The sequence below is a fragment of the Branchiostoma belcheri genome, unplaced genomic scaffold (assembly GCF_001625305.1).
Source record: "Branchiostoma belcheri isolate BF01 breed outbred unplaced genomic scaffold, Haploidv18h27 scaffold19, whole genome shotgun sequence".
Classification (NCBI taxonomy): Eukaryota; Metazoa; Chordata; class Leptocardii; order Amphioxiformes; family Branchiostomatidae; genus Branchiostoma; species Branchiostoma belcheri.
This window is the reverse complement of record NW_017803379.1, coordinates 2,979,109-3,005,176: the sequence shown is the minus strand read 5'-3', so window position 1 is coordinate 3,005,176 and position 26,068 is coordinate 2,979,109. Positions and strand designations below refer to the sequence as shown.

The 26,068-nt window shown below is 39.8% G+C and overlaps 2 protein-coding genes across 7 annotated transcripts in view; one reads left to right on the top strand and one right to left on the bottom strand.

The window, feature by feature from the left end:
- Positions 1 to 3,137: 3,137 nt before the first annotated feature.
- Positions 3,138 to 7,274, bottom strand: LOC109468056 (pirin-like). 6 transcript variants are annotated; one of them, XM_019766277.1, is made up of 10 exons: positions 7,178 to 7,274; positions 6,351 to 6,582; positions 5,936 to 6,028; positions 5,488 to 5,568; positions 5,054 to 5,260; positions 4,797 to 4,881; positions 4,608 to 4,652; positions 4,164 to 4,246; positions 3,865 to 3,931; positions 3,138 to 3,580 (listed from the first exon to the last, which is right to left on the bottom strand). In XM_019766277.1, the coding sequence occupies exons 1-10, from the start codon at positions 7,261 to 7,263 to the stop codon at positions 3,462 to 3,464; spliced, it is 1,098 nt and encodes a 365-aa protein (XP_019621836.1). In that variant the 5' UTR covers positions 7,264 to 7,274; the 3' UTR covers positions 3,138 to 3,461. The 6 variants fall into 6 exon arrangements, with proteins under 6 accessions (XP_019621836.1, XP_019621837.1, XP_019621838.1 ...); XM_019766278.1 differs by having other exon boundaries at positions 6,351 to 6,628; positions 7,178 to 7,256; XM_019766279.1 differs by lacking the exon at positions 7,178 to 7,274 and adding an exon at positions 6,938 to 7,171 and having other exon boundaries at positions 6,351 to 6,628.
- A 2,337-nt stretch (positions 7,275 to 9,611) lies between these two features.
- Positions 9,612 to 26,068, top strand: part of LOC109467768 (GRB2-associated-binding protein 1-like) — a 26,469-nt gene continuing 10,012 nt past the window's right edge. Inside the window, exons 1-2 of the mRNA XM_019765820.1 lie at positions 9,612 to 9,818; positions 12,437 to 12,737. Coding sequence (XP_019621379.1) covers positions 9,612 to 9,818; positions 12,437 to 12,737 — 508 coding nt within the window. The remainder of the gene's footprint in view (positions 9,819 to 12,436; positions 12,738 to 26,068) is intronic.

The window sequence follows — 26,068 nt, the reverse complement described above, 5'->3', positions numbered from 1 at the left end:
TGGTCATTCTTACTCCATCTCCAAAACTGGGTACGTACGTTCATGATATATAGGGATTTCATTATACACAACTGGAATACTGCTACTCGCCGGTAAATGTAGCTAACGAAACGTCAGCAGGGTGAGAGAAGTACAAGAAAGTATATGAAAAAGAAAATCACTATATCCTATGTTCTACCAAACTGATGACATTATTTTCGCCACGAAAGTCGGTTTGTTGTTTGAGAGTCCTTCTCTCGGCTCGTGTGTGACAGATGACGCGACAAGTGTCCCTGACAGAGAGGGTTTGTTTATTGGTGTAACCTGTCTAGCGAACGCCTCTTCTGACCTCATCCCACGCTGATTTTACCAAATAAACACTGATCAAAACAGGTTCGAACCGCCCTCGTCAGGTCCGATTAGACTCGAGCCACTCAGCAAAAATTCTTTTCCAATTCGAGTAAAATTAGTAACGTGGGATCACACAAGGTGTCTGTGACATTCCTCAGAAGATCTCCTGCGTAACAGCGAGCCAAGTTCCCTTGAGATCTCGCGTTATCGGGCTAGTCGCTGATACAGATTTATTTTCTACATTCAACGTAATTGGAAGGTAATGTCAAGTCGGATTGACGGGAAAACCGCAAGAGCGCGCCCAACGCGGCGAGATTGGCAAACATAACCCGATAAATAAAAATAGAAATTCTTTTCCTATGGCATCCTCATGAGTCAGCTTAACGTGGCCAACTCAGGAGGATCTACGGCGAGATACTGGCCCACACCTCGGAGCAAAGTAGCCATCAGCGCTGAGTGGTTCTGACACAAGGCATGGCGAGACTGAGGAGCGATAAATCACGGGGGAAACGTGTACTATGTTGGGTACAACAACAGGGCACTTGAGCTTGATGATTGCTAGGATCTGGTATGGGAGACAGTTGGATATGGAAAAAGTGTCCGTTGAAACCGCTAACTGGACAAAAATTGCAGCACCAACGTCTACGCCTCTCCGAACATAACATGTTGCAAATCCTGAGATGAGAACTCCTGAGATGAGAACTCCTGAGATAAGATGGAAATCTTCGATGGAAGTCTTAGATGGGAATCCTGGAAGTCTTTCCTATTTTGCATATTTTCACACGCAAGCAAACAAGAAGAAACATTCCAGAAGTGGCCCTGATATATCTGCGGTAAAGTCGAGAGCTAGTCGCGAACTTCTATCCGCTGTATTTCAGACTTGTTGTAACCCTCGGAAAATGTGTCTTTTCAGTAGCGCCTTGACTCAGGGCAACATTCAGCACCCGTACGAAAGATTGATGCCTTTCGTGTCGCGGACCCTGGAGGTGTGACATGCACTATCGTGATTTAACATTTAACCGTTTCAACCCTCAACCTCACAGTAGGTCGGCGCCAAGCCTACCTTGCCCTTAGTGTCCATGTAAACAGTAAAATAACCACCCAGCGATCTTATCACCAACTATCTTTGAAAACTCTGGGGAAAAGCCAAGGCTGGTTTCTCTTACGTAGTTTTTATTTTGTTCCTTCGCAAAATGAACTCCTCCTGCAAGGTCAGGTCTCGAGGTCACGAAGGTCGCAGGACGGTTGACGCAAGTTTCGGCAGTAACGACTTGGACCGCGCCCAAAGGACCTTAAACCTCGGTGAGAAGGATAACAACGCTTACACGCAGAAGAAAGACGTGGCCAGAAGGTTCTGTACATTTGTTTTAACGCTATGAAGGGTTAAGAATAAAATGACACGTCAGAATCATTGCGTATCTTTTACCTCCGTTAAAATCAATCATACTGTTGTAGTTCATAGTCACATTTAGCGTTACAGTCTTGATTCGTTGAGAATATCTAAATACAGAGGCCCTAAAGGTAGAGGGAACCGGAAATGCAACATAGAGTATCAAACACTAGCCTCACTACATATCAAAACATATGGTTGTAAAGCGTAAGGTATGCATACTGGCGACAGGATATTAGAATATCCACGGGAATAAACACTGCAGGATTTTATAACGTCCTCCAGTCTAAGGAGAAAATACCGGCGGTGATAATCATCCTCAAGCCTTGACAAAGTTGACCAGACTTTTACTGTGACAGTACAGGAAGTTAATTGGAAGTTTTCTCAGCCCTTAAATTTCGCCGGCGCCATATAATTCAATGTCAAGGTGCTCTCTGGAACGGATTGACTTTTATCCGACACCGACTATGCCGTATGCACAGCTATATACGTACACACGCTATAGACTAAACAAACCTAATAAAATGTGTGTTTGAATTTGTGCTTACGCTGTCCAATAAAGTGGACCAGACTGCTAATGAACTCCAGTTCTGTTGCCTTGCCATTTCGGTGAACGGAATCGCGACCGTTAAATCAAAGCCACGGGGCCAGGCCGCGCTTATCGGGAAGGGTTCACCTGTTCAATCAGAACCACTTGGGAGGAAACTCCGAAGGATCGTTTCTGACCCGACGACATTTTAAAAATAGAGATAAAGTCACGAAAAGGGTATACACACTTCCCTGTGAGTTTTTTTTAAATATTTGACAGTCGACAGCAGAGCGCTTCTCTCTGAGAAAGAAAGAGCATTATGACGGATTGATATTTGCAATCGATTACTGAGATCTTGGGGGTAATTTTATAATCATCAAGGGATTCCAAATATTGAAATACTACTGTACAGTGGGAAGGATTCAAAGTATATCAGAACTTATTTTTACTTTATTTCTGTACGTTATTACGTTACTTCTTAAGTTATTGTAATGGACACGTGCACGTGTCTGAAGTTAGTACGTGACGTGTGATAACGAATTCGAAGTGAGGAGGACGATATTCACGTACTTTGGTACTCATTCTTCTTCTTTCGTTGTAAGTCGCAGACATAACTGCTGTATTGCTCGCCTCCCCGTAACACTTTTAATCACGAGCAGACCGTTCTTACCCTTGATTGATCCTTGGCGTGCTGACCTAAAATCTAACGGCATTCCAAACGACACACTTCCCCACGTTCAATTCACACCGTCTGCACTGATTATAGGGCAAAAATGGTAGTGCAGTTTCTATCATTATCGTTAGGTGGCACTGCATAAATAACATCACCTACACCTGTTGCAGTTTAACACAGGATTTCTTCATTCAGATCCACAAACATCAAAGTAATACATTCATAATTCTTTAATCATTCTATTAAGAAACTAATCAACAAAGACCAACCCTTAGAACCAAAAGTGAAATATCATTCACCAACATATAGATAGACTATTGGATCACATAAACATGTACAATTTTATATACAATACACAATGTTTCTATTATCTCTGTAATCTATTCAGCAGTAGAGTTTGAATCTTCTGAGTAATGTTCCAAAATAGGTTAAAAGACTGTATAATAATAGCAGATTGATCAGTTATATTAAACACCATTTGACTATATATACATATTAGAGTGGGTCTTTAAAAAAAAATCACTTTTCGTTGAAACCACTTAGTCCTCATATGCAACAAAAGAGTTCCATGAAGGAGCGTTCTCAAAGCCGTTCCTGCCGTGACGGTAGTCATCAATGGCCTGACGGATCTCCTCCTGGGAGTTCATCACAAAAGGACCTGACAAACAGTATACAGGAATGTTCACAAGTTAGCTGGGTTGAATCCAAGATACATTGAGAAAAAAATACTGAACTGCCAATCAGACAGTGTGCTTCATCATAGCCAATACCTGGCTTTAGCAGTAGCTGTAAAGAGTAGAAATTAATGAAATAGACAGATAACATGCCAGGGGAGTACAGTTTACAAAGCAGCACACTGTACTCCTTTAGCGGACCAAGGACATTACAATGTATATAATGTCCTTTAGTGGATTAGATGGAGAGAAATATAATATGACCTACCATACTGGTATACCGGTTCATTGATGGGCTCTCCTGCAATCAGCACACAGTGAACCTTTTCTGGGCCCTAAACAAGAACAAAAGACGTTTGAGAGAGTGACTTACTGGTACATGTACATTAAAAACATCTATACTAAACATCAAAGCCACCCGGGGGATTGTGGTAAAGTGGTGACTTCTTGGGCAGGGAAATGGTGGTTGTTATGGCCAGGTGATTGAAGGTGAAGAAGCAGATGCTTGGACATGTTTTAACTGTAACACAAAACAAATGTTCCTAATACTAATATTCCAGATGATACCTTGTTCTCCAGGGTGAGTCCCTCTCCATCACTCATGACCATGGTGTGATGTGGTTTCCCCAAAGTTTGTTTGTCCTCTGGACCTGTGTATGGGGAAGGGTTTGAATGATATAAGTAGCCATCAATGGAAACTGATAGTAACTTCCTGAACACTTTGCAGGTAATTTTTTTTTTCAAAAACTATACATTAGTTAGCTCTGTGGATGCAAAATAGAATTGATTTGTAGTACTAGTACTTTGTACCATTCAGTTTAGAAGTGTCATACAGATTAGGCTAAATGACACATAGTATGGTTGTACAAATTTAACATACTGGTAAGATTACTTTTCACAAAATGGGCTAAAGTAATTCTACATACAGATTCTTCTATCATATCAGGACTGTGAGGGAAAATTTGAATGATAGTCAGAAGAACTAACATATCATATTTTCTCTTTACTTACCAAGATGAACATATCCTGACAGCACATACACAAAGCCATTCCATCCTAGGCAATAAAACACATCAGAAATTGAAAAATGTACATGTGCATGTTTGGTTAGGTAATGCAAGGAGATTGGAGTGACTATAACATCCTTGGGTAATGGTGGAGAAAAAGTGTGTTGGATAAAATGCAAATGGTTGCACCTACCTTCAGGCACAGCTTGTGTGTATTTTGCTCCTGGCTCCAACTTAAAGTCCAGGTACATGGTAGGGGTTCTTGTGTACACCTGGGACTGGGGTAAACAACAAAACACAACTTCAAAATCATCTTTTCCAGAAACTCTAATACTAATAGCATAATAAGTTGCTTATTAATGATTCTTCTTGACTGTTGTTACAAGTAATTAATTGTTACACTGACATTTTCTCCTTAAGTAATATGTTGACATATGGACACCTCCTTACCTTCACGCCCAGGGACTCCCCTGCTATCACGGCCACAGTGACGCCGTCCTTGCTGGGTTTGGGGACGTCCTTGCTCAGAAGTTCCTGGTACGCCGGCTCGATCATCTTGTCAGCTTTCTTCAGGTTTATCCAGAGCTGCAGACCGTGGCTCTCCGTGTCATCCCCCGGCATCTCACAATGGACGATCCCTCTTCCTGCTGTCATCCACTGATGGGGACAAATCATTTTATATTCATCTTAATTTGTGAGGTTTACTTAAATCTTGTCTTTGTTTAGTCCATTTCAGTTAAATCTATCCACTTCTAAAGCCTACATGTACAGGTATGGACACTTTTAAAGTAGTCTAGTAAGGTGGCCAGGTAACAGCCCATAATGTACTATTATAAGCCCATAATGTACTGTTATAAGAAAGATGACCTATTACTCCCTCCTACCTGCAGGTCACCCGGCCCGATCCTGCCCTGATGTCCCATGAAGTCCTCGTGTCTGGTCGTCCCACTCAACATGTAGGTGGCCTGGAGTCAGACAACAACTCTGCTCAGTGGACATGATCGACTTCTCATTCAAGTTTGGAAGCCTGAGATACAGTTTACCGGTCAACACTTTATTCTCTTCTATGGGGTGGATCCCACTGATGCCACTCGAAACTTGAAGGGCCACATCAATACCCTTTGGATCGGGGGATTAAAGCCAGTGGCCCTGCATATGAGGGAGCTTATGGCATCAAATTTCTGCATGTATAAAGAACCCAACACAAGTGGCACCTGAGCTGTGCCTGGGTTAGATACGGAAGCCATGGTGAAAATTAAGCCACTTTACACTAGTTGAGGATGACAAAAGAACAAGGGTGTTTTGTATAGATCGGCAATGAAAGTGACCTACGGTTTCAAAGCCCCGATGTGGATGGTCAGGAAATCCCGCAGGTTTGCTGACTTTGAACTCATCCAGCATCAGGAAGGGGTCCAGGCTCTTCAGCTGCAAGAGACAGATTGTTCACCATGTGATATAATTATGTTACATGTACTAACGATATCATCTCACACCTGTAATTACATACAGAACAAAGGGAGAACAAAAATTCTTAGGGGATAACTGCAAATTAGTTCCCTTAAACTGTAAGCATACTGCTGCTAAATGAGGAAACATATTCATGATAAAATTCAAGTAATTCAATGACCATTTCATCAGTGTTGGACATACTCAACTGCATTGTAGCACCTATATTGCCTGTTATGTATTGAATTTTTTTCAAAAAAAAAAAATTGGAGGGTCATAGATAATGTTAAAGTTGACTTACTTCAGGCCTGCCTACACTGCGCCTGACCCTGGCCCCCACCCCCTCATCCTGTTCCACGCTCTCGAAACCCCTGACAATCGTACGTGACATCGCTGTTACACCAGCAGTTCTCGAATCCTTGGAGCTGTTATTCACAGCAAACGAGTCTGTTCCGATAGGCTTGACAGGCTGGAAGGCCCCGCTGTCCTGGTGCTGGTCGTCCTGACAACTGACTGCTGTCTGGAGCAGGAAACTCAGGGTGCAGAATAAGAGGATATGCTCAGTCTTCATGCAGTTGCCTGTTTGAAGACCATGATGTTACTTGTGTACTTGTTAAGGGGTTTTGCTGCAAGTTGAAGGTTATAATACACAGTGCAACTGCTGAAAATATCTTATATTTGCCAAACTGTATATATGTTAACTTGCTTTTTAACTTGAAGTTCCTTCTGCCCTTGCTCATGATCAATGGAAATTTGGAAGAAGAGCCAAACATTCAGCCAATTAATGACTTGAATATAACTTGTCAGGTAAGTTGCAAAAAGTAACAGCATTTACTATTTTGCAAAAGAGCAGAGTATAGGCCACAGTGAACATAACTTACGACTTACCTGCATGAATCCTTCTCAAGATCTGGTATAAGCTAAACTCTCACCTCTCTTATATTTATATGCTGTCACAAAGCGTTACTTTTAGCCAGAATGTTTGTTCATCCTGATCCAGCAACAATCGGTGAGTCAGCAAGGTTGACTTGCGAAGTTAGACCCCGCCCCCTTTTTCTAGCATGTCTGTCAGATCAAGCAGGCCTTTATAAACCCCCTTGGTCAGCTCTATGACTGTGCCATACTTACATAGAGTGTACATGTAAGAATGAGTCAGCAGTCCCGACACATCCAGTGTCCCAGCTGATTGCTGCTCTGAGGACCCACTTCCGCATTGCGAGTTTTAGCTGAGTCATGGTTGTATGGCTGTGCTTCATTTTACAACCGCAAGAGGGCTCTCGTGAACAGTGATTTGTCCATGAGTTAGCACAAAGTTTATTTACACCGCGTTAGAACTGCACCGAGAGATGGAGCATACAATAAACAATGTCTAACGAAATATAAGACGTTAACCAATGACAACATCAACCTTATAATTATTCCTTTATCTGTAGAGAACACGCGAGAACTGGCTGATCATACAATCCCATAATTTGTAGCAAGGATGCAAAATCTCCAAACAGATCTTTACAGCCTTTACAGGCTAGATAGTATTCAATACGCCACCCACACTTGCCGGATGTGTGATAATCCAGCACAGTAAAAGAATTAACCCTTAATGAGTATTTGATGGTTCCCGGGGAGGAGCACTGGCGCCTGTCTTGAATAGATTTTAATGGGTTTGCCCCCGCCCCGGGGTGAGTGTCGACAGGGGTTTGGTTGTTGTAAAAAAAAAGATATCAGTACAATCAAGGACGTTATCCTTGGTACAATAAAGCTCGATAAAAATGCCTAAAAGCACGCCAATGATTATCTGCTTCAGAGTAGGAAGGATGGTCAGTTCAGTAACATGGTAGATGTGCAATAGCTACCTCACAATCGTTATATGACCACGGTGCGTCTGCTTGTATATCATACCAAGGACATCTGTATAATGTCCTTGATCATACACAGTATTGTTCATAGTGTAGTTACTATTGCGACTTAAGCGTTTATAGCTCTTACATTCGACACGTCGACGGGTCTTGATGTAGACTTTTCCTCTGATGCATGCCCATTCTGAACCGACAGGTGACGCTTTACATATACTGTCGCTGTCCAACCTATCAAATGCCTTTATTTCATAGTTGCACAATCCTATTAACCGCGTTATGTGGCTAGCGTGTAGTCAGCTTAATCAAAGTATTAGCTCTCGTAACGCGTGAACGAGAAAAACAGAGTTTCAGTTACATTCCCTGTCAACGGAACTCAATGGAAAATATTCAGCTGTTGGTCGATTTTCTAAGGAAATTTGTTTTTTCAGCTCAGGCCAAGTGACTTCCTAGAATTAATCATGAAACTTCATGGAGACTGCTTTTAAGAAACTGACTCAACTATTTCAGTGTAGTATGATTATTATCTTATTTTTTCTTTCGTTGAGACAGTAACTTTTATTTGTCATTGTTATTTTGCATTTTTACAATTTGACATTTAATCAAAATGGATAGGCTTGATAATCTACCTATATTTTCATTTTACCGAAAGGACTCTTGTCTTAATGTTATAGACTATAAATATTAATTTTCCCACTTTACCCGCCACATAACATCACGTTTAGAGTTATGTTAACATGTTCGCCGAAGGTCCAGGCTAAGAAATGTTACCGAAAGCATGCAAATGGTAATTAAATCGAACGTCGCTCGTGAATTAGCAACAATTTTCCATCAATCACACAGTAAGGAAGACTATTCCTATGCATGTCGTGACTTCCTGATTTCTGGGATATTGTCTGGCGGCGATGACGCTTGTTTGCGAATCTCAGCCAGTTAATCTTGTCGAACGTGTTGGTTACGCGCCAAAATTTCTCAGATAATAGCACTGCATTTCCTTCCGCAGATTCGATTGCTCTGGTTCCCGATTCACGTTGTACAAAAAAGTTCGATCCGTGACGAAACTGTAAAGCTGGACATGGAAGTCAAGATCAGCTGACAACAAAATGGACAAATGTCGGCCATAAATTCACAGGCGACACGTTGGAGTAGTAACGCTAGTGTACTACTATTAAAGCCAAAACGGAATCATGGTACACTGGCTTCCTTAACTACCCACATGACCCTCGAACAGCTGTTAATGTCACTTTAAAGATTTGTTTTCAGTTTTTAGTCACTTTTTTTCTGTACACACGGGACAGGCGACTGTTCATATAGTGCAATTTTTTTGCATTAGTTAATTGATTCTTACGAAAAAAAAAACAATGTGCTCCATTGTGGTATAGATAGGGGATGTGATAAAAAGCATATCTAACTCAGTAACGTTTGTGTAAATCTGTATTCCAGAGGAAAAAAGTGAATAGGATGAGAATAGAATATGGAAAAGAAAAAATTAATGAATAATATCATTATTTTGCATAACCCATATCTATACATTTTTTCACTATATATTACATTTTCATCGCTGCCTTATCTTCCACTGCATTCTGTAAATAGCTGGTTATCAATTTTATACTATCAATAGTTTTCCTGAGCTGACCAGCCATCGTGAATGAAATATAAAACTCAGGTCTTTGTCGATCGGATGATTCGAATCGTCTCTGTCCCTCAATGTGATGCTGAGGTTACTCCAGGAGTTTATCTGCGAACCCGGACGGGACATACTTCCGCCTTTCCCTCCGGACTGGCCTCCGCGAAACGGAGAGAGTTTTGCTGCTTTTCTTCATGTTTCCTCCCAGATAAGGGCCAACATGAGCGAGGGACAGATCATCTGCCGAGGGTGGCTGCGAAAATCACCGCCTGAGCACAAGATCGGCCGTGCGGTGAGTTGTTGGCGGGGACTTTTCTTCCTGCCCCGTTCGCGAATGTCCTCCGTCCTTCTTGGCAATGTTTATGCATGCAGGGGTTCTGGGTTCTTCCCAGTTCCTTCCCCCTTCTCCTGTCTTTAATCCCAAGCCAACACCTCTGACGGACTTTCTACAGCTTCTTACGGCTTTATAAACTCTCTCTTCTCACCAAGGTAATCGCTTTCTCGCCTCAACTTGTCTGTAGCTTCCTCTTTTTTGTCGACACTTTTTTCGTTCTTTTGAAATATGCATGAATGACTGTGACGATCCCGCCCCTCCCCATTCGCTGGTCAATTTACAACTCTAAAACCCATCATTTTGTCTGAAGACACTCCATTTCAGGACGATGAAGAAGACTTTCAAGTATTTTTAACTCTCCCTTTGTTCTTTAGAGTGTACATATATCGTCGCACAGTGTTGTTATTGTTGTTGTTACTGGTGACACATGCCAGTTTTATCGGGTAGGTTCTATTTGTTTATTTCGCGATAACATTGACCAAAAAGCAGGAAGTTTATTTTCAGCGCTGTTCGATAACTCGCCCGTTGAAAGCTTGGCTCATTTTCAGATCCTAATCGTTTCTAGATTTTCTGTTCATTTGAAGTCCTTTGATGTTTTGGAGCGTCATACCAGCACGTTATTATTATTATTTTTTGCCATACATAATGTGGCTTTGGCTTTGTACGTGTAACGCTACACTTACGTAATCTTGTGTATTGAATGGAAGCGACTTTCAGCTTTCGGCGTTTGATGTTCAGTTCAAAGCTTCTTCGTTTGAATTTAGGACAATGCTGTTATTGTTGGGACAGTTGTGATAGATCTACCTCCATATGGTTTCCATTTTATACACATGGTGCGCGCGAGCATTCCTTTGCATGGAATGCCCTGAATTCTTTTGTTTGCATTTCTGTCGATTATGTGGAACAAATTCCATCATGTTCCTTTCTCTTTTGTCCCATTGTTTTTCCTCCAGTTGTCTGATACATGACTTGAACAGCTTGCATACATTTGTATCTTGTGAAAAGTGTTTTGATTTGTACCTTCGACAGGGGAGCATCTGGATTTCAGATTTCACTAATAAAACTAAAGGCAACAATCAAATAAAATGTTAAAGTTTGGCAAACTTCTGTTTTTCTAGTTCACTTCTCATATGGTTTATGATTTATTTTAAAAAATTCTGTTCAGCAAAACCAATGTTTTTTTTATGAGTGCAAGGTTGTTCAATGCCTTTGTGTATGTTATAAACACCGTTGTGTTACTAGTGTACCTTTGTGTATGCTAAGGTAACCCAGACTTATGAGCCAATAGCACATCTTCTTCTTCTTATGATATGTTCACATTTGGACATAAGTTGCAGGTCTAGTGACAGTGTTAACCATTTTGTAGGTGGTAAATTATGTCAGAATAGAAATTGGCATACGGATAGTTTTTTTGTCATTTTCGGAGCTGCATTTTCGAACCCGAGGCTTACTTTTTATGGAGACAAGCATACCTGTTTATGTACATTGTAAAGCATAATTAGATGAGTCTGGGAAGTTTGTAATCAGATCGCTCTAATTCTAGGGAAAGCTTTATTGTTTTAAGTTTTTGTAATAGGTTAGGGTGGATGCCTCTGAATTCACTGGAATATGTGATGAGTGCCAGGAATTTAGCGTAATCCATAATGCACTTAGCCCCCATGCAGACCCCTTTTGATGGTACAGGTCATGGTACAGTCTTCACTTAGGTCTTGACTGACACGCTCAGATTTCAAGGAGGGTTGTTGACAGACAATACTTATCTTTGAACCTTGGACTTCACTACCGTAATTCTGGGTAACTGTCTCATTACTTGGAAGCTCAGACCTCATGACTGCCACAAGATTCTTCATCCTCAGCACTTTTGGTGGTGCAGGAACACGTCATGTTTTCTGGACGAACTTTTATTTCCTTATTGGTCATCGCTGAGGGAGGGTTGCATGCTTTTGTTCTCGTGACTTGCAGTTGATCATTCTGCATTTGTAAGTAGAACTTGGCACTGTGCATTTCAAGGAAGCAGCTTATTGTAATTCTAGGAACTTCTAAAGTTCACTGTTCACATATGCTTGTTCTTTTCTGAACAGTGAGCTTTTCCTGTTGTGTTTGTTCCTTCCAAGAAGGTCTCTCTTCAACCTCCTTGTTCTTTTATGTCCTGGATTGTTTTCTACATAATGATGCCCACTTTCACATATGAAAGGGCAAATTGCCCTTTTATATTTCATATTTGAAAGTCTGCTCCATTCATGCAAACAACGCTTTGTACATAAATCTACTTCTTTGCATCCATTTCCTTGTAACTGCTTCTACCCTGTAGTTTCAATTTGAAATGTATTCATAACCACATGCAGGTAATCAAGGAACAACCATGTAGTGATTGATGAAAGCAGTAGTTATGTATGAAAGTCTGTTGTAGGCTCTGTAAATACTGCTGCTGGTATATTGCACATAAGGGAATCTAACCCACATTGTGGAGGTATGACTGCTGTGAGAGGTATGGTCCTGGGATTGACAGAGAGCTGGTCCTGCACGTGTGCTATAAATCGTGTCATGTTGTCTTTGTTTGCCTTCCATAACAACAGTCGTGGAAGAAGCGTTGGTTCGTGCTGCGGGAGGGACGACTGACAGGGGACCCAAACCTGCTGGAATATTACAAACGGGACAATGCCAAGAAGCCCATCGCTGCCATTAACCTGGACCAGTGCGAACAGGTCGACGCGGGACTGACGTTCGAGAAGAAGGAGTTCGTGAACGCGTACATTTTCGACATTGTGACGCCGAAGCGGACGTACTTCCTGGTGACGGACTCGGAAGCAGAAATGAACCACTGGGTCGGCTGTATCTGCCAAGTCTGCGGTTTTAACTGCACCAACGATGAGAATGGTAGGTGTTTGTTTTGCTTTATTTTACTTTTTCATGCAAATTATATACAAGTTAAGAATTGTATAAAAGAAGAAAAACAATGTTCAGGAGGAGGGGGCAAGCCTGCAAGGATTATGCAAATCCCTCCTTCAGACTTAACAAATATTAATCATGAAACTAATATAAAGAATCTGATGATACAGGGTCATCTTGTGTACATATTAACCTTCAGCCTGCTCAGGTTTTTGGCACCATATTTCTTTAAAGGGGATAGGTAGCAGGAAGAAGGTTAAAGCTCGATGTTACAAAAACTTAAGACCTATATTTTGGTCTGCCTGTGAGTGAGGAGGATAGTTGACGAAATCCAGCTGTTAAAAGAATTTTTACGACAGTAGAATTAAAGTTGTATGTCAGGTTGGGTTCAAGAAGCAGGTAAATCGTAACTTGTACACGTCTGGCCTTAATATAAAGGTTTGTGCAGCTGGTGTTACATTTTTACAGGACAGGGCTGGTTCATTATTTTCACTTTCGTACCTATTTGACGAGTCATGTCACATTCATGTAGGCCTGATTACATAATTGCAGGCTATAGTTTCATGAAGAATATTCATGCAAAACGTTGGAAAAGATTAGCTAACAATTGTGTAGAACATTGAACAACGGCTGTCACACACCTTGTATTTCATGTTGAATTTTGTGCTCTGCTCTGTATCACAACATGGACTGACACAGACCATACTGCCTGTAGAGCTTTAACTTATCACTTCTGGAAAATTGCCAAATTACTGGTCATAAGAATGACTGCATTTTCATGACCCACATGGCTCTGTTCTTCAGTCCAGGGCTCGAAATCCTTTTTCTGCATACCTGCACTGGTGCAGGTAACATTGAAAATTACCTACACCAGATAAGTTTTACCTACACCATTCAGACTTTCAGAAGTATGGCTTCTATCAAAAAATGTTTAGAAACCATTACCATTGTTTCTTTTATACTTCATATGTGGTAACAGCAGGGAATGCAGCAAATAAAAATCCACATTCACCTACATTTGTGTATAAGCATGGTACATGGACCAGTGCAGATTAGGTGTGGGCAAGGAGGTCTCTTTTAAACCTCCTTGGTGTGGGTAGACATCAGAAACACCTGCACAACCCCAATTTTACCTGCATCAATTTAAGGTGCATGTACACCAGTATTTTGAGCCCTGTCTGTCTGATACAGTGGTGGCTTTCCCGTCTCATTAACTATGGCCACTCTAAGGAAAACCACCTGCCCTTCTGCTAAGTGCTTCCCTTGAAATTTGAATCCCACTGAATCTTCCAAACCACCTGAGCTCTTCCCTCTTAGCTATTACAGACTGCAAACAGCCCTGGTGTACATGTGTACAGTGTAACGAAATGCCTGTAGATGTAGAGAAAGTTCTGTAGGGAAAGTTTCTTTTACCAAAACTTATCTTTCCACCCAACATCATCACAGTAAGATACTGGTAGTTATTTATAATACATTCTGGCAGTATGAAAATATCAGTCTGAAACTGAAAGTTGAATATGAATACTCAGTACAAGCTGCCAGGTCGCCCAAAATCTAATCATTTCGAGGTGTCATCAAGACCTATCCACCTACAAACTGTTAGGAAACCCTAGTGGAAAGAAGTATAGATACAATGTACTAGTACCCACAATGGGACAAAGGCACATACAGAATGGGACATGTAAATCCTTCCCTGTCCTGTTATCTGTGAGACTGTAGACTGATTGATGTGACCCATCTTGTCCCATACCTAATGTCTGGCTGGGGACCACCATTACCTCTCATCATGTCTGCATCAGCTGCTGATTTGGTGTTATATATTCATTATACAGTACTTCCACTGGTATAGTAAGGTAGTTTTTGGAGGTACGTTTTGTACTCTGGAGAATGTTGTGAAGGAAATGTCACACTAGAGAGAATATGTGACCAAGAAAAACGTAATGTGAATCTCTTTAGGATAGCAGTCATATCAGCATCTGTGACAGTATTTCCTGGCTTATGAGTTCATGATTAATATTTCAAAGCACATGGTGCCGGGGATAGTAGTGACCTGTTAATGAGGTATACATGAATGTTCTTTTGCATATGCTCAACAATTGAGTGATGAATAATTCAAATAATTACATATTATGATAATGAAAATGGTACTGATATAAATCTATTTCACATGCGAATAATTCAATCAGGCAGGACTTAATAGGCCAAAAAAAACGTTAGCCACGAAATCCTTCTAAGTCATAGCAGCTGCCAAAGATATGATAGATCCCTTGCTATGTGGTAGTCTTTGGGATTGTGGATTTAGTTTGTGGATTTTGATTCTTTGTCATAATCTCATTTGTGACTGGTGGTTTGTGACCCATCCTTCTTTCATGTTGTCTGTTCTATATACATCAACAGTGAACATAGATCAAACACATTTGTAGAACAGAAACAGAAAGAAATCATTTATGGGTTTGTTGGTTAAAAAGATTTAAGTCATATCATGCCCCCATTGAATATAATGCTTCTACAGTTTCCCCCTCCTGTTACATATAATGATGGAATGCTCCACTTGGAAGAAAAGCTCCTGCGAGAGCAGGGATTTTGTTGTTAGGGAGCAGTTAAGTCAGTCCTATAAATGGTCCATCCTTCCTCAGGTCCTGATGGAGGCTCGGGTGGAACAAGCTTCCTTCCAGGAGCTTCCGCTACGCAGAAGACATTCATATAGATTATCCTCGTACTGTGAATAAATTTTCGAATGTTGATGATAGGTACAATACATATATATTGATAATTATAGTGTTCTCCAACTCAAAAAGGAAATTGACTCACCGGAATTTTCGACCGAATCTCTGATCTTCATCAGCTATATCTGACCCAAGCGCTATAGAAAAAATTCTGGTGACTCAATTTCCTTTTGAGTTGGAGAACAGTTTAATTTTCATTGTGCAATTTACCTACTCAGAATGAACTTTCATGCTAAAATACATCAGCCTCATTTCTATATAATGCCACAAGGCTGAAATAAACTGAAACTTTGTTCCACTTTGTGCTTGTACAATTTGGACAACATCACAATAGACAGAAGACAGTTCACAGACACTGCTGCTTTCATCCTTGTTAACATTTCTAACATTCCTCTTTCAGGCGTCCCAAGTAATTATAAGGGATTTGTCTGTTTATATAGAGGTCTGTGCCCAGTCAGCTGCATACATTCCTTATTGCGACACCCTTTACAAAAATATTGGAAAGTTTTTGTTGCCATGTATTAAATGTCCCAAGTACTAGTTTGAGACTTTTTTTGACACACCGTGCCACTTTAGCAAAGGTGACATCTGATTGTGCATTGTATTTTAAAAATGAAACAATTTGGTCCAGTAAGGTATTAAATCTTAAGTGGGATTTCCATATTTGGTTACAGACAGATACTCAGGGAAATAAAACATCCAGATGCAAGAAGTTACAAAACCACAAATATTTAGCATCGATGGTACGTATGCTGTACTGCCCATACTAGGAATACCTCACGATAAGTACTTTACTAACAAAACAGACAAATTTCTAGAGACTAGTAGAAAGGAAGTAAATGCTTTCATAATGATAGATGTCAGGTGATGATTTTTATGATAGTGGTACATTTTGTATTCTCTTTCTTGATTAGCTTTTCTTCACATATATTAATGGTTAATTGTACATACAGGCAAACATTACAAAAAAATACAACAAAATTTGTCAAAACATAGCTAGCTCATATAAATAATCAAACATAAATCATGTTTGCTATTCTAAGTGACCACTGGATGCTGGTACAAAGTAGTTGTGCATTTCGTTTCCGTGTGTTACCCGGTAACTCAGTATGCTTTTGATATGCAAGGTGCATGATCTAAGGGCAAAACAATCATCACAGATTCCAACGTTCAATCAGTCATTGTTTATCTGATTAAGCTTATGTTGTATGTTTAGCTTGATGCATAACAAGTGCATGTAACAGTTTTTATCCTTCCTATCCTTTGTTTCATTGAAACAAACTCAACTGACGTTTTAATTGTGGAGCACAAAAGAAAATGAGAAAGATTTAGACTAAGATTAAGAGTAGAAATTCTGGGCTTTAGGCCACACCAATTTAATTTGTTGGTTCTCGGATTCGCCTCTTCATTTTTTCTGATTTGCAAAAAAAAAAAAAATTAGATTCTGGTCCTGAATCAACTGAAAAATGCTCATGTTTTGCCCCCCAACAGTTGAGGAAAGTCCTTTTCTTCCTAGTTGTTAGTTTTCCCATCTATCATTGCAGTGGTTTGATTAAAAGTTCAAAATTCAATGTTTAAATTTTAACCCAGCCTTTTGTGTTGACTTCATGGCTCATTTTGTAGCATTTAAACTTATAATAGGATGCCTAGATCTGTTTTTATTTTTATTTTTTTTCGCCCTGTCGCTTCATATTTTTTCTGAAAAAATCCGAGAACCAACAAATTAAATTGGTGTGGCCTTATGTCAATTTGCGAGTAGTACATACGTAAACATTGCCATACAAACATCAGCTTCAAGGTCAATTTGCATATGATGTATATACCCAAGGTCAATTTAAAGGTGCTTCTTAATCTGCTTATACCCAATCTGTGTATAAGTACAATATACATTTGTACTAGATTGTTATTCTAAGCTAGAGAATAGCTAGCTAGGTACTATCCCACACTCTGTCCTAGTCACAATCACCCATATTTTATAGTCACAGGGTCAGGGTCATATGGTGAGTAATGGGACAAATTGCACAATTTTCTCAGCTTGTCTGCCCAGCCTGAATGAAGGTGTTGGCACACAGGATGTGTTAGTATCAGGGATGCTCAGTCAAGTAGAACTGCCCACCCCCTCACTCCTACATCCTAAATGGTCAGGCTACTGGAATTAGCTTACAACTCAGATGGGGTACACAGTGAGTGAAAGATGTAACCTGTTATTCATCGTTGGAAATGGCTATTACATGTATCTGTTAATAATCGAAAATTTTGGACAACCGGTATTGACAGGATTATCCTTTATTGGAACTGTATGATCATGGGAAAATACCCTATTGAATTTCATAACATAGAATGGATTATTACTCATATGGTTTTATGAGGTAACATACTCCACTTGGTAAAGTGCCTGGACTTGAAGTGGGATGAATCATTCTGTTAGGGCTATTCCATTCGAAGAATGAGTGGGGGGGGAGCCATAATATTACTTCAGACTGTCAACTATCTTATAACTATTCCCTATCTTTATCTAATTCAATAGTCTATACTGGAATTGTGGTAACCATGAAGTCACATGGTAAGTAAATAAACTCATATTTGGTCTATATCTTTGCCTAATAGTTTTCACACCTGTTGGATACATACAAACTAGAAATTTGGCATTCTAATATCAGATTAACTACTGAACCCTTGGTGAACACATTATCATATATAGTACATATACATATACACTATACTGCTCAACAACAATCCTCTTAATGTATATGCTGATAGTTCTACAGTTTAGGGTTGATAACAATCACTTTATCTGATTAGTCTGCTCTAATGCCATTTCTTTGTGAAAGAAAGGCCATAAAAAGACAAAATGTGAGATCATTTGTGTCTCTAAGGGATGAAATTATGGTCAATATGTGATTGCATATTCTACTTCTTCGTTTTAGTGAAACTGTATATATGAAATTATGTTATATGCTTCCTCTTGTGTAATTATGTCAGCACATGTAACTGAAGGGGTCAAACAGGCAACATGCAGTAAAAACAATGACTTGATCAGATAAGCATGTGTAATTTATATATTGGTACTAGGGGAAAACAGATTTTCTGGCAAATTCAATAATTCTAGGACTTAGGCCACACCAATTTAATTTGTTGGTTCTCGGATTTTTTCAGAAAAAATATGAAGCGACAGGGCGAAAAAAAATAAAAATAAAAACAGGTCTAGGCATCCTATTATAAATGCTATGGAATGAGCCATGAAGTTAACACAAAAGGCTGGGGTAAAATTTAAACATTGAATTTTGAACTTTTAATCAAACCACTGCAATGATAGATGGGAAAACTGTAACAACTAGGAAGAAAAGGACTTTCCTCAACTGTTGGGGACAAAACATGAGCATTTCAGTTGATTCAGGACCAGAATCAAATTTTTTTTTTTTTTGCAAATCAGAAAAAAACGAAGAGGCGAATCCGAGAACCAACAAATTAAATTGGTGTGGCCTTATTGAGTGAAAGGAGCTTTCATTTTACAGCATGTGTATATACGTTACATATAAATATTTGCAGCACTATAACACTGTTTTTGTTGCAAGTGCACTTAGCTCAGATAAATGCATCAACAAGTAGAATGAAATGTTCATTGTGGACCATATGTTGTGCATGCTGACAAAGGCTGTGTATAGAATATACGGAAAGATGTATGCAGATCAATAGATATCCGTGACTGCACTAGCATGTCTAGATCATATGGTATCAAAACTGGAATTTCTGCTGCAGTACCAAAACAAGCCACCAGGGTGCCCAAAATCTAATCATTTTGAGGTCTCATCAAGGACCTACCCACCTACCAAGTTTCATGACAATTCATCCATATCAACTTCTCGAGTGTATACATATACCAATACACATATAATCATACGCTACCAGAAACATAACCTCCTTGGTAAAGATAGTAAATAAATCCTTGGATCTGGGAACTACATTAGCTCAGCCTGAGTAAGAATCTGTAGAAATCCTGATGATGTGTGCTTCTTTCTTTCCTGTAGCAGAAAATTGGCCAGTTGTCCGCCCACTCCAGGTTACCAGGACAGTGACCCAGGAAAACAGAAAGTATTTTGTTCAGGACCTGTCCTGGGACTTTCCCCTCCAGTGCCCCTGAACAGTAATGAAAAACAATCAATGACTCATACCGAACTCCACACTTCTGCTCTATTGTGCCAGCAAACACAATGGTAGATTCCAGCCAGCAGGCCTTACAACCAAGGAACTCAAAACAGGAAGTTCATACTCTCTGGTTGATGAAGGAAGTTGTCTTTCTTTCCTTTTATTTATTTCAATGACATTAACAATTGTAGGTCCTCACTAGCCTGAAGGACAAGAATATTGTCATGGTAATCAACGTACAAGTGGGTGTTTATCAGAAAAGCTGTATGTGAGAAGGTTGCAATATTCATAGATCCCAGGGAGATCACATGCTGCCAGTGTTTGCCAAATGTTGTAATTCTTAGCTTCGAAAATAAAATAAAAATGAAGATGGTAGAATCAAACATACCTGTAAGAATGAAAAATTTTAAGGTAAAAGAAATACCAAATTCAAAATGATGTGAAAAAGTAAAACTTTTACTAGTCTGTGAATCAAACAGTACTTTAAGAATTTAATATGGTATATGGTAGTTGACAGATTTATCATCCATATGCTAACTCCACCTCCTGGCCATGAGAAAAATAAGCTGTCCATATTTTCCCCATCTTCCTGAGTTGTACATACATGTACATGTATCTACCCAGGGGTGCCATTGTGCCACCATGTGGAACACCCAGGGATTATCAGGGTAGTGACAATGGGACTGGCTAATCTGGTGTGGGAGGATTTGATGGACTGCGAGCTCATGGGTCCGTATATTCTGCTAATCAGGCCACACCAATTTAATTGTTGGTTCTCAGATTTTTTTCAGAAAATATATGAAGCGAGAGGGGGAAAAAATAACAATAAAACAGGTCTAGGCATCCTACGATAGCCCCAAATGCTACGATAGGAGCAATGAAGTCAATACAAAAGGTGGGTTAATATTTGACTAATGAATTTTGAACTTTTAATCAAACCACTGAATTAAGAGATGAAAAGGACATTCCTTCACTGTTGGGGGAGTCTCCAAGAGTATCATCTCTCAGGCAGATCATGGGAAACATTTAACTAACACTGGAGCTTATTTGTAATGTTTTGTTAAAGGTTAAACTGAAAAAAAATTCCACTGACATTTTTCTCTCCCACTCTACCCATCCTGTTCATCCCCCAAAGTCACCAGCTCCACTGTCTTCATGGCTGACCTCACACTATCTGTTTTATAAACAAGACCTAACGCTAATGAATTCTTCATAGACTTGTCTATAAATAGAGCACCAACAGTGCACTTCCTCTGTAGTTCTTGTCTTCGCCCATCCTGCGAAGATTTATTCTATTTCTGGCAGGATTTTCATCTGTTCTGCCTGGTTAGCTCTCTACACAGGAAATCCCAGGTTTCTCTGACTCCCAGCTGGGTGTAAAAAGGTCACACTGGCACTGACTTCACCATGGACATGTAGAAGTAAAACACTCTAAAGTAAGGCAACCAGTGCTTAACTATTCTTGTAATACACAAGATGCTTTGCCAATTTCAACTTGAATATTCCTTTACCTTGAAAATAATCTTATCTCAATACAAACATCCAACATACATGTTACATGTTTATTAGTAAGAACAATTTACCATCAAGAAAAACAGTTCTTTACATGAATAACTTACTCAAACTTGTTTAGGTACAGATACAGGTCCAGCTTAACCTGTGTACTTGTACTTGAACTACTTAAAATTTGTTTAGGTACAGAGTTCTACTGTAACATCTTGTTCCACAGCTGACATTCAGCTCCTGAGCTAGACTTGTAGCCAAACATCAAACAGTGACGAAGTGAGAGTGAGTTTCCATAGAACCAATTTTCCTGTTTCATACCCCTGTCAGATAGAAAACAGGAAAACAGGAAACAGGGATATAAAGTTATATCAGAAACCTGTTTTTTGAAAGTGAAGTTCTGCTTCCTGGAAGTAGGGAAGAGATTTCTGTTTCATGAATTTAAAATCCAGCTGGATTCTGAGAAGAGGCAGTAAAGTCATCAGCTTCTCTGGGTATTCAGGAGCAGTCAGACTGTCTCAGAGTTAGACACTGACTGATGTGCTGAATTATTGAGATTGAAGTATTGAATCCTGTTATGGCAGTATGCTGTTCCACTTCTTTATTTTTTTTGAAGGAGGAAAGTTCGCATATACATGTATAAAGTTCAGGCACTACATGTATATAAAAAGATTATATGAAGAAAGTTTTATATTCAGACCTTGCATGTAGTCTCTAGCTTTTTAAATGAAAAACAATCCAAGGTCTGCCTCTTTGCTATATGGCTGTCTCATATACTCCAAAATGAGCTTGGCAGGCTTATAAGGAGCAAAAACCTTCTGATGAGTCATCTTTTTCTGGTTCAGTACTACTACATCCATCAGTACTAAATCTATATACATGTACTCCCAAATCTCTCAGAGTGTAAGAGTCGTGTGGTTCACTATGACTAAGTTGCTTAGTCATCAACTTTGTACCTGTCTTAAAAGTATAAGAGTAAAGGAATGAAATTGCTGTTATCTTGTGGCAGTAATAAATGTGTTGTTTACCAAGACAATTCCCATCTTTTTGTTCTTCTATTGCTGGGAGTTGACTTGAAAAATGACAAGTTGAAATATTAGTGACAATGAATTAAGTAGTTCCTTGAGGCCTGAGTAAAGACATCGCTGTGTACTGGTAATATCTAAGACACTCTAGAGACACCTTAAGTGACTGTTGTTAAGAAGACCATTATCTGATTTTTACCTGCTATCTGTCATGACTGCCAGCTTTCATTTTGTTGGAACGAGGGATGTACCACTCAGACAGTAGCCTAGGGGTGCAGAAATTTTTCAATGACAGTTACATGCAAGCACGTCTAACCCTGGAGAGGTTGAGAATGATATACAATAAACCAGATAGGACAAGCAATAGACTAGTTACAATTGCAAGAAAATGTCAATAAGAAGGTTTGTTTTTGAAGCATAATGGACTTGATTGAATAATCATACTGAACTCAATCGCGGTAAAAAAAACCCTTTAATTTAGCCTGTGTGTGGTCCTTTGACTTTCACCTCAGTATGACGTGATAATCTTCTTAGACTGGAGGACTGAGACCCTTTTTATCTGTAGATTGGGCCTGGATGGCTTTGTTTGATCTGAGTTCTCAGCCAACTGTTCTCTAGGGCAGAATTGGCTGTGCACTTAGTCCTCAGCTTGCAGGAGCTCAGGAGGTAGTGCGTAGGTTTCTTACATCCCCAGCCAAAACTGGATTCTTGCCATTTCTCTTAATGACCAGCGTCAGACCCCGAGGATCACATGTGCAACACAAAGACCCAGGTTTAAGGAGAAAATGGATCCATACAGAACTCTGTTCCTACAGAGAAAAACGGCTTTAGACCCCAACTCTGAAAGGTTTCCTGGCCAGGCTCCAGAGATGAGTTGGAACCTTTTAGATCAGATCCGATTCTTTCAAAATCAGGTTTGTCCAGCACAGAAAAAGCCATCTAGACCCTTTCAACCTGTCAAACTTTGGACTAAAGAATTTTAATCTTCTCTTCTTGTTTTCAACGCCTTTTTTTAAAGCCTGCCAGTGTTACACGCTGATTGTCAGCCCAAGTTTTAATTGGCCTTGACTCTGGAAGAGTTTTTCCCCAAGGAGGGACCTTTGATCCGATTTGGCAATCCTCCCAGAACATTGTCTTCTGCACAAAGTAAGAAAAGATAATGATATGCACAATTCCATCTGAAGTGACAAAATATCTCATGGTTAATTTAAAGGTCTTTTAGAAGGGCAAATATCTTAGTCACTGTCAACAGTTTCAAAGGCATGAAACTTGTAAAGAACATTATGACCTCTAGTCATCTAATCCTTTGCCCCACATAGAGATCTAGAATCTAGAATTGTTCACTATCTATTTTCATAATAGTCCTCCCGCCAGAAACACCTTGATCTTCAAATAAAAGCAATACATATGACTGATATGTGACGTTTCATGATGACTATGTTGTTTAGCCCCACCTCTCCATATACTAAGATCATGGCAGTGTTCTAACCAGCCTGAAATTTCTTTTCCCCATGTCAATTTTTTTACATAACATGATGTCAAGCACATGCGTGCATGCTCCACTGGGGTATTTCTGAATCTTGACCCTCTGAAAATCCTATTTCCTCCATTTTGAGGGGCAAATTTTGCTTGTAAGCTTAGTTTAATGGCATCTCCTTCCATATCTCTACACACTGCATTTTGTTTGTCAGAAGGTGACGGATTGGGCAAAATTGTTGTCCGTCATGAGAGGCAAATTCTGTCAAAAAATGGAAAGACGGGCAATGACTAGAACTCTGGATCATGGCGTCCTCCCCAACGTTGCTGTATATCTGGGTTACAACTACTGACACCAGGTGGGTTGCCAAGCCTGAGGGGGACACAGGTGGGCGCAGATGGTGTTTGTGAAACAGACATCTAACGTCTGGTGCAATGTCGTTAAAACGGGCAATCTCCCTCGTAACCGTGACAACGGGTACACACACAAGGACGGTCTCTCGTTAGCCCGGTGCTTGGAGCGTCGTTCACACATTCTGTCCGTCCTGTGCCCATGGTGTGGCTAGCGTTCCCATGCCCCGGCCTGAACTTGGAAGGGGCCATAAGATGAAAGATCTTCCTAAGTCTTCACCAAAGCGCGGTGTGACAGACTTAAGGATTGGCTGGTCTTACTGCAGTCTTTGATGTGCAAACCTTACGTATGTCTTACTGCAGATGTTACCAAGGCTGGACTGGTGCAGCAGTTTGGGGAAATCTACATCTCAAAAGCCATTATAGCCTAATAGGAAAAACCATGTGCTTATAATATCATCCCAAATGATGACAAAGGAATAAATGACAGATGAATGCTGTACCCTTACGGCTTTACAATATCAGCCATAAACTTATTTGAGTTCAAATTGTTTTATGGTCCTTACATACGTCAATGTGGATATGTTTTATACCCTTCAAGTATCAATGATGATTTCATACAGATCCTATTTTTGGCATCCCATTGAATTGAATATTGCCCTAGTCCTGCTTCATCAGACATCTGTGCATTGAGCATGGTATGATGTAAAATGCAGACAATCAATACAAATCCAATTTGCAGATGGTGTTGTCCTCGTGAGGTGATTTTAACCAAATTACAGTAACTGCATAACTCTGACTTTCAAAAGGATACTGTCACAAAGGAATATTTGCCTGGGGTATAAAAGCACAGGCGGAAACCAGGCCCTTTCCTGTGTTGTGTTACAGCATAACTACCAGTACCAGTGTAACTTTGCTGTAATTTTTTTGATATACAATGAAAGAATGAAAATACTGAAAGAATGGAGTGAAAATGTTAGAAAAGCTTGCTGAATCCTTACTTTCTGTTAAGACTAAAGTTACAACTACCAGGTGTCCAGTTGTTTGCCTCTTCTCTGTTTATTTCGGTTTTACCCACCAGTTCGGTATCCAAATAGGAGAAGGATATTCCAGTCTTCCTGTAAGCTTGTATTGTAAACTAGTACCCATCACAAGTCATGACCAGGTGATGCTAGAGCCACAACTCATATTGAGGCAAGTGATAACAAAACCAACAGCAGACTAACAATACCTGATTTGACCTGGAATTTATGACAGTCTGTATGAGTATGTATTTTAGTTGTTCCATAAACTTTAGGACCTTAGACTCTAGTCTTGTCTCATTTCTCAATTTTGTTAAAGAGGGTTGAAAGACATAACACTCAACTATGAAATTCAATTATCCTTCAAGTCAAACATGCCATTATGAGTCGTAATATGATTGTTTCCTGAAATTTGATCATTCTACTTCCATCAGTTTTACTTTTGTTCCATTCACAAGGTGTGTTAAGTCAGTAAGGGGACTATTGTTGTTGTGTGCACCTGTGCCTCAGAGTGTCGAAAGTACGTGTAGAAACAAGTAAACAAAGAATCGAAACACAGTCATACATCGAAACTCGATCAGAAACAATGTCAACAAGCATCAGAACATGTCAGCAATCGATTCCTGAGGCAAACACCTGGTGTCTGTATTATAGAACTTGTTGGAGAACAGAGAAATACCTACTGTGATCACCTGTCAGAAGTTATCAGGGCCTAGGGGGATTATGTAAACTATACTCTGAACCCAGCCTTGGCCCTGTCAGGGTCATGTTTTTGCAATGTTGACAAATAGAGTGCAGTCCCTGTCAAGAACTCTCTCTCAGTCAGTCTTAAAAGACTATGACAAATTGCGCAAATCAGGATGGTTCATTTAGAATTAAGTGGAACTTAAAGTCAATAGAAGAAATGTTAAGCCCAAGAAAAGTTGAGTACTAACGATTCAAGAACTTGCCTCTTCACGTACAGTTGATTTACAAGTGATCAACAGGGGCACTTAAAGTGCACTGTGGTACCAACATTGTGTACAGTCAGGTTACCTAGGACATATGAAAGAGCTGATATCAGTTGCAGT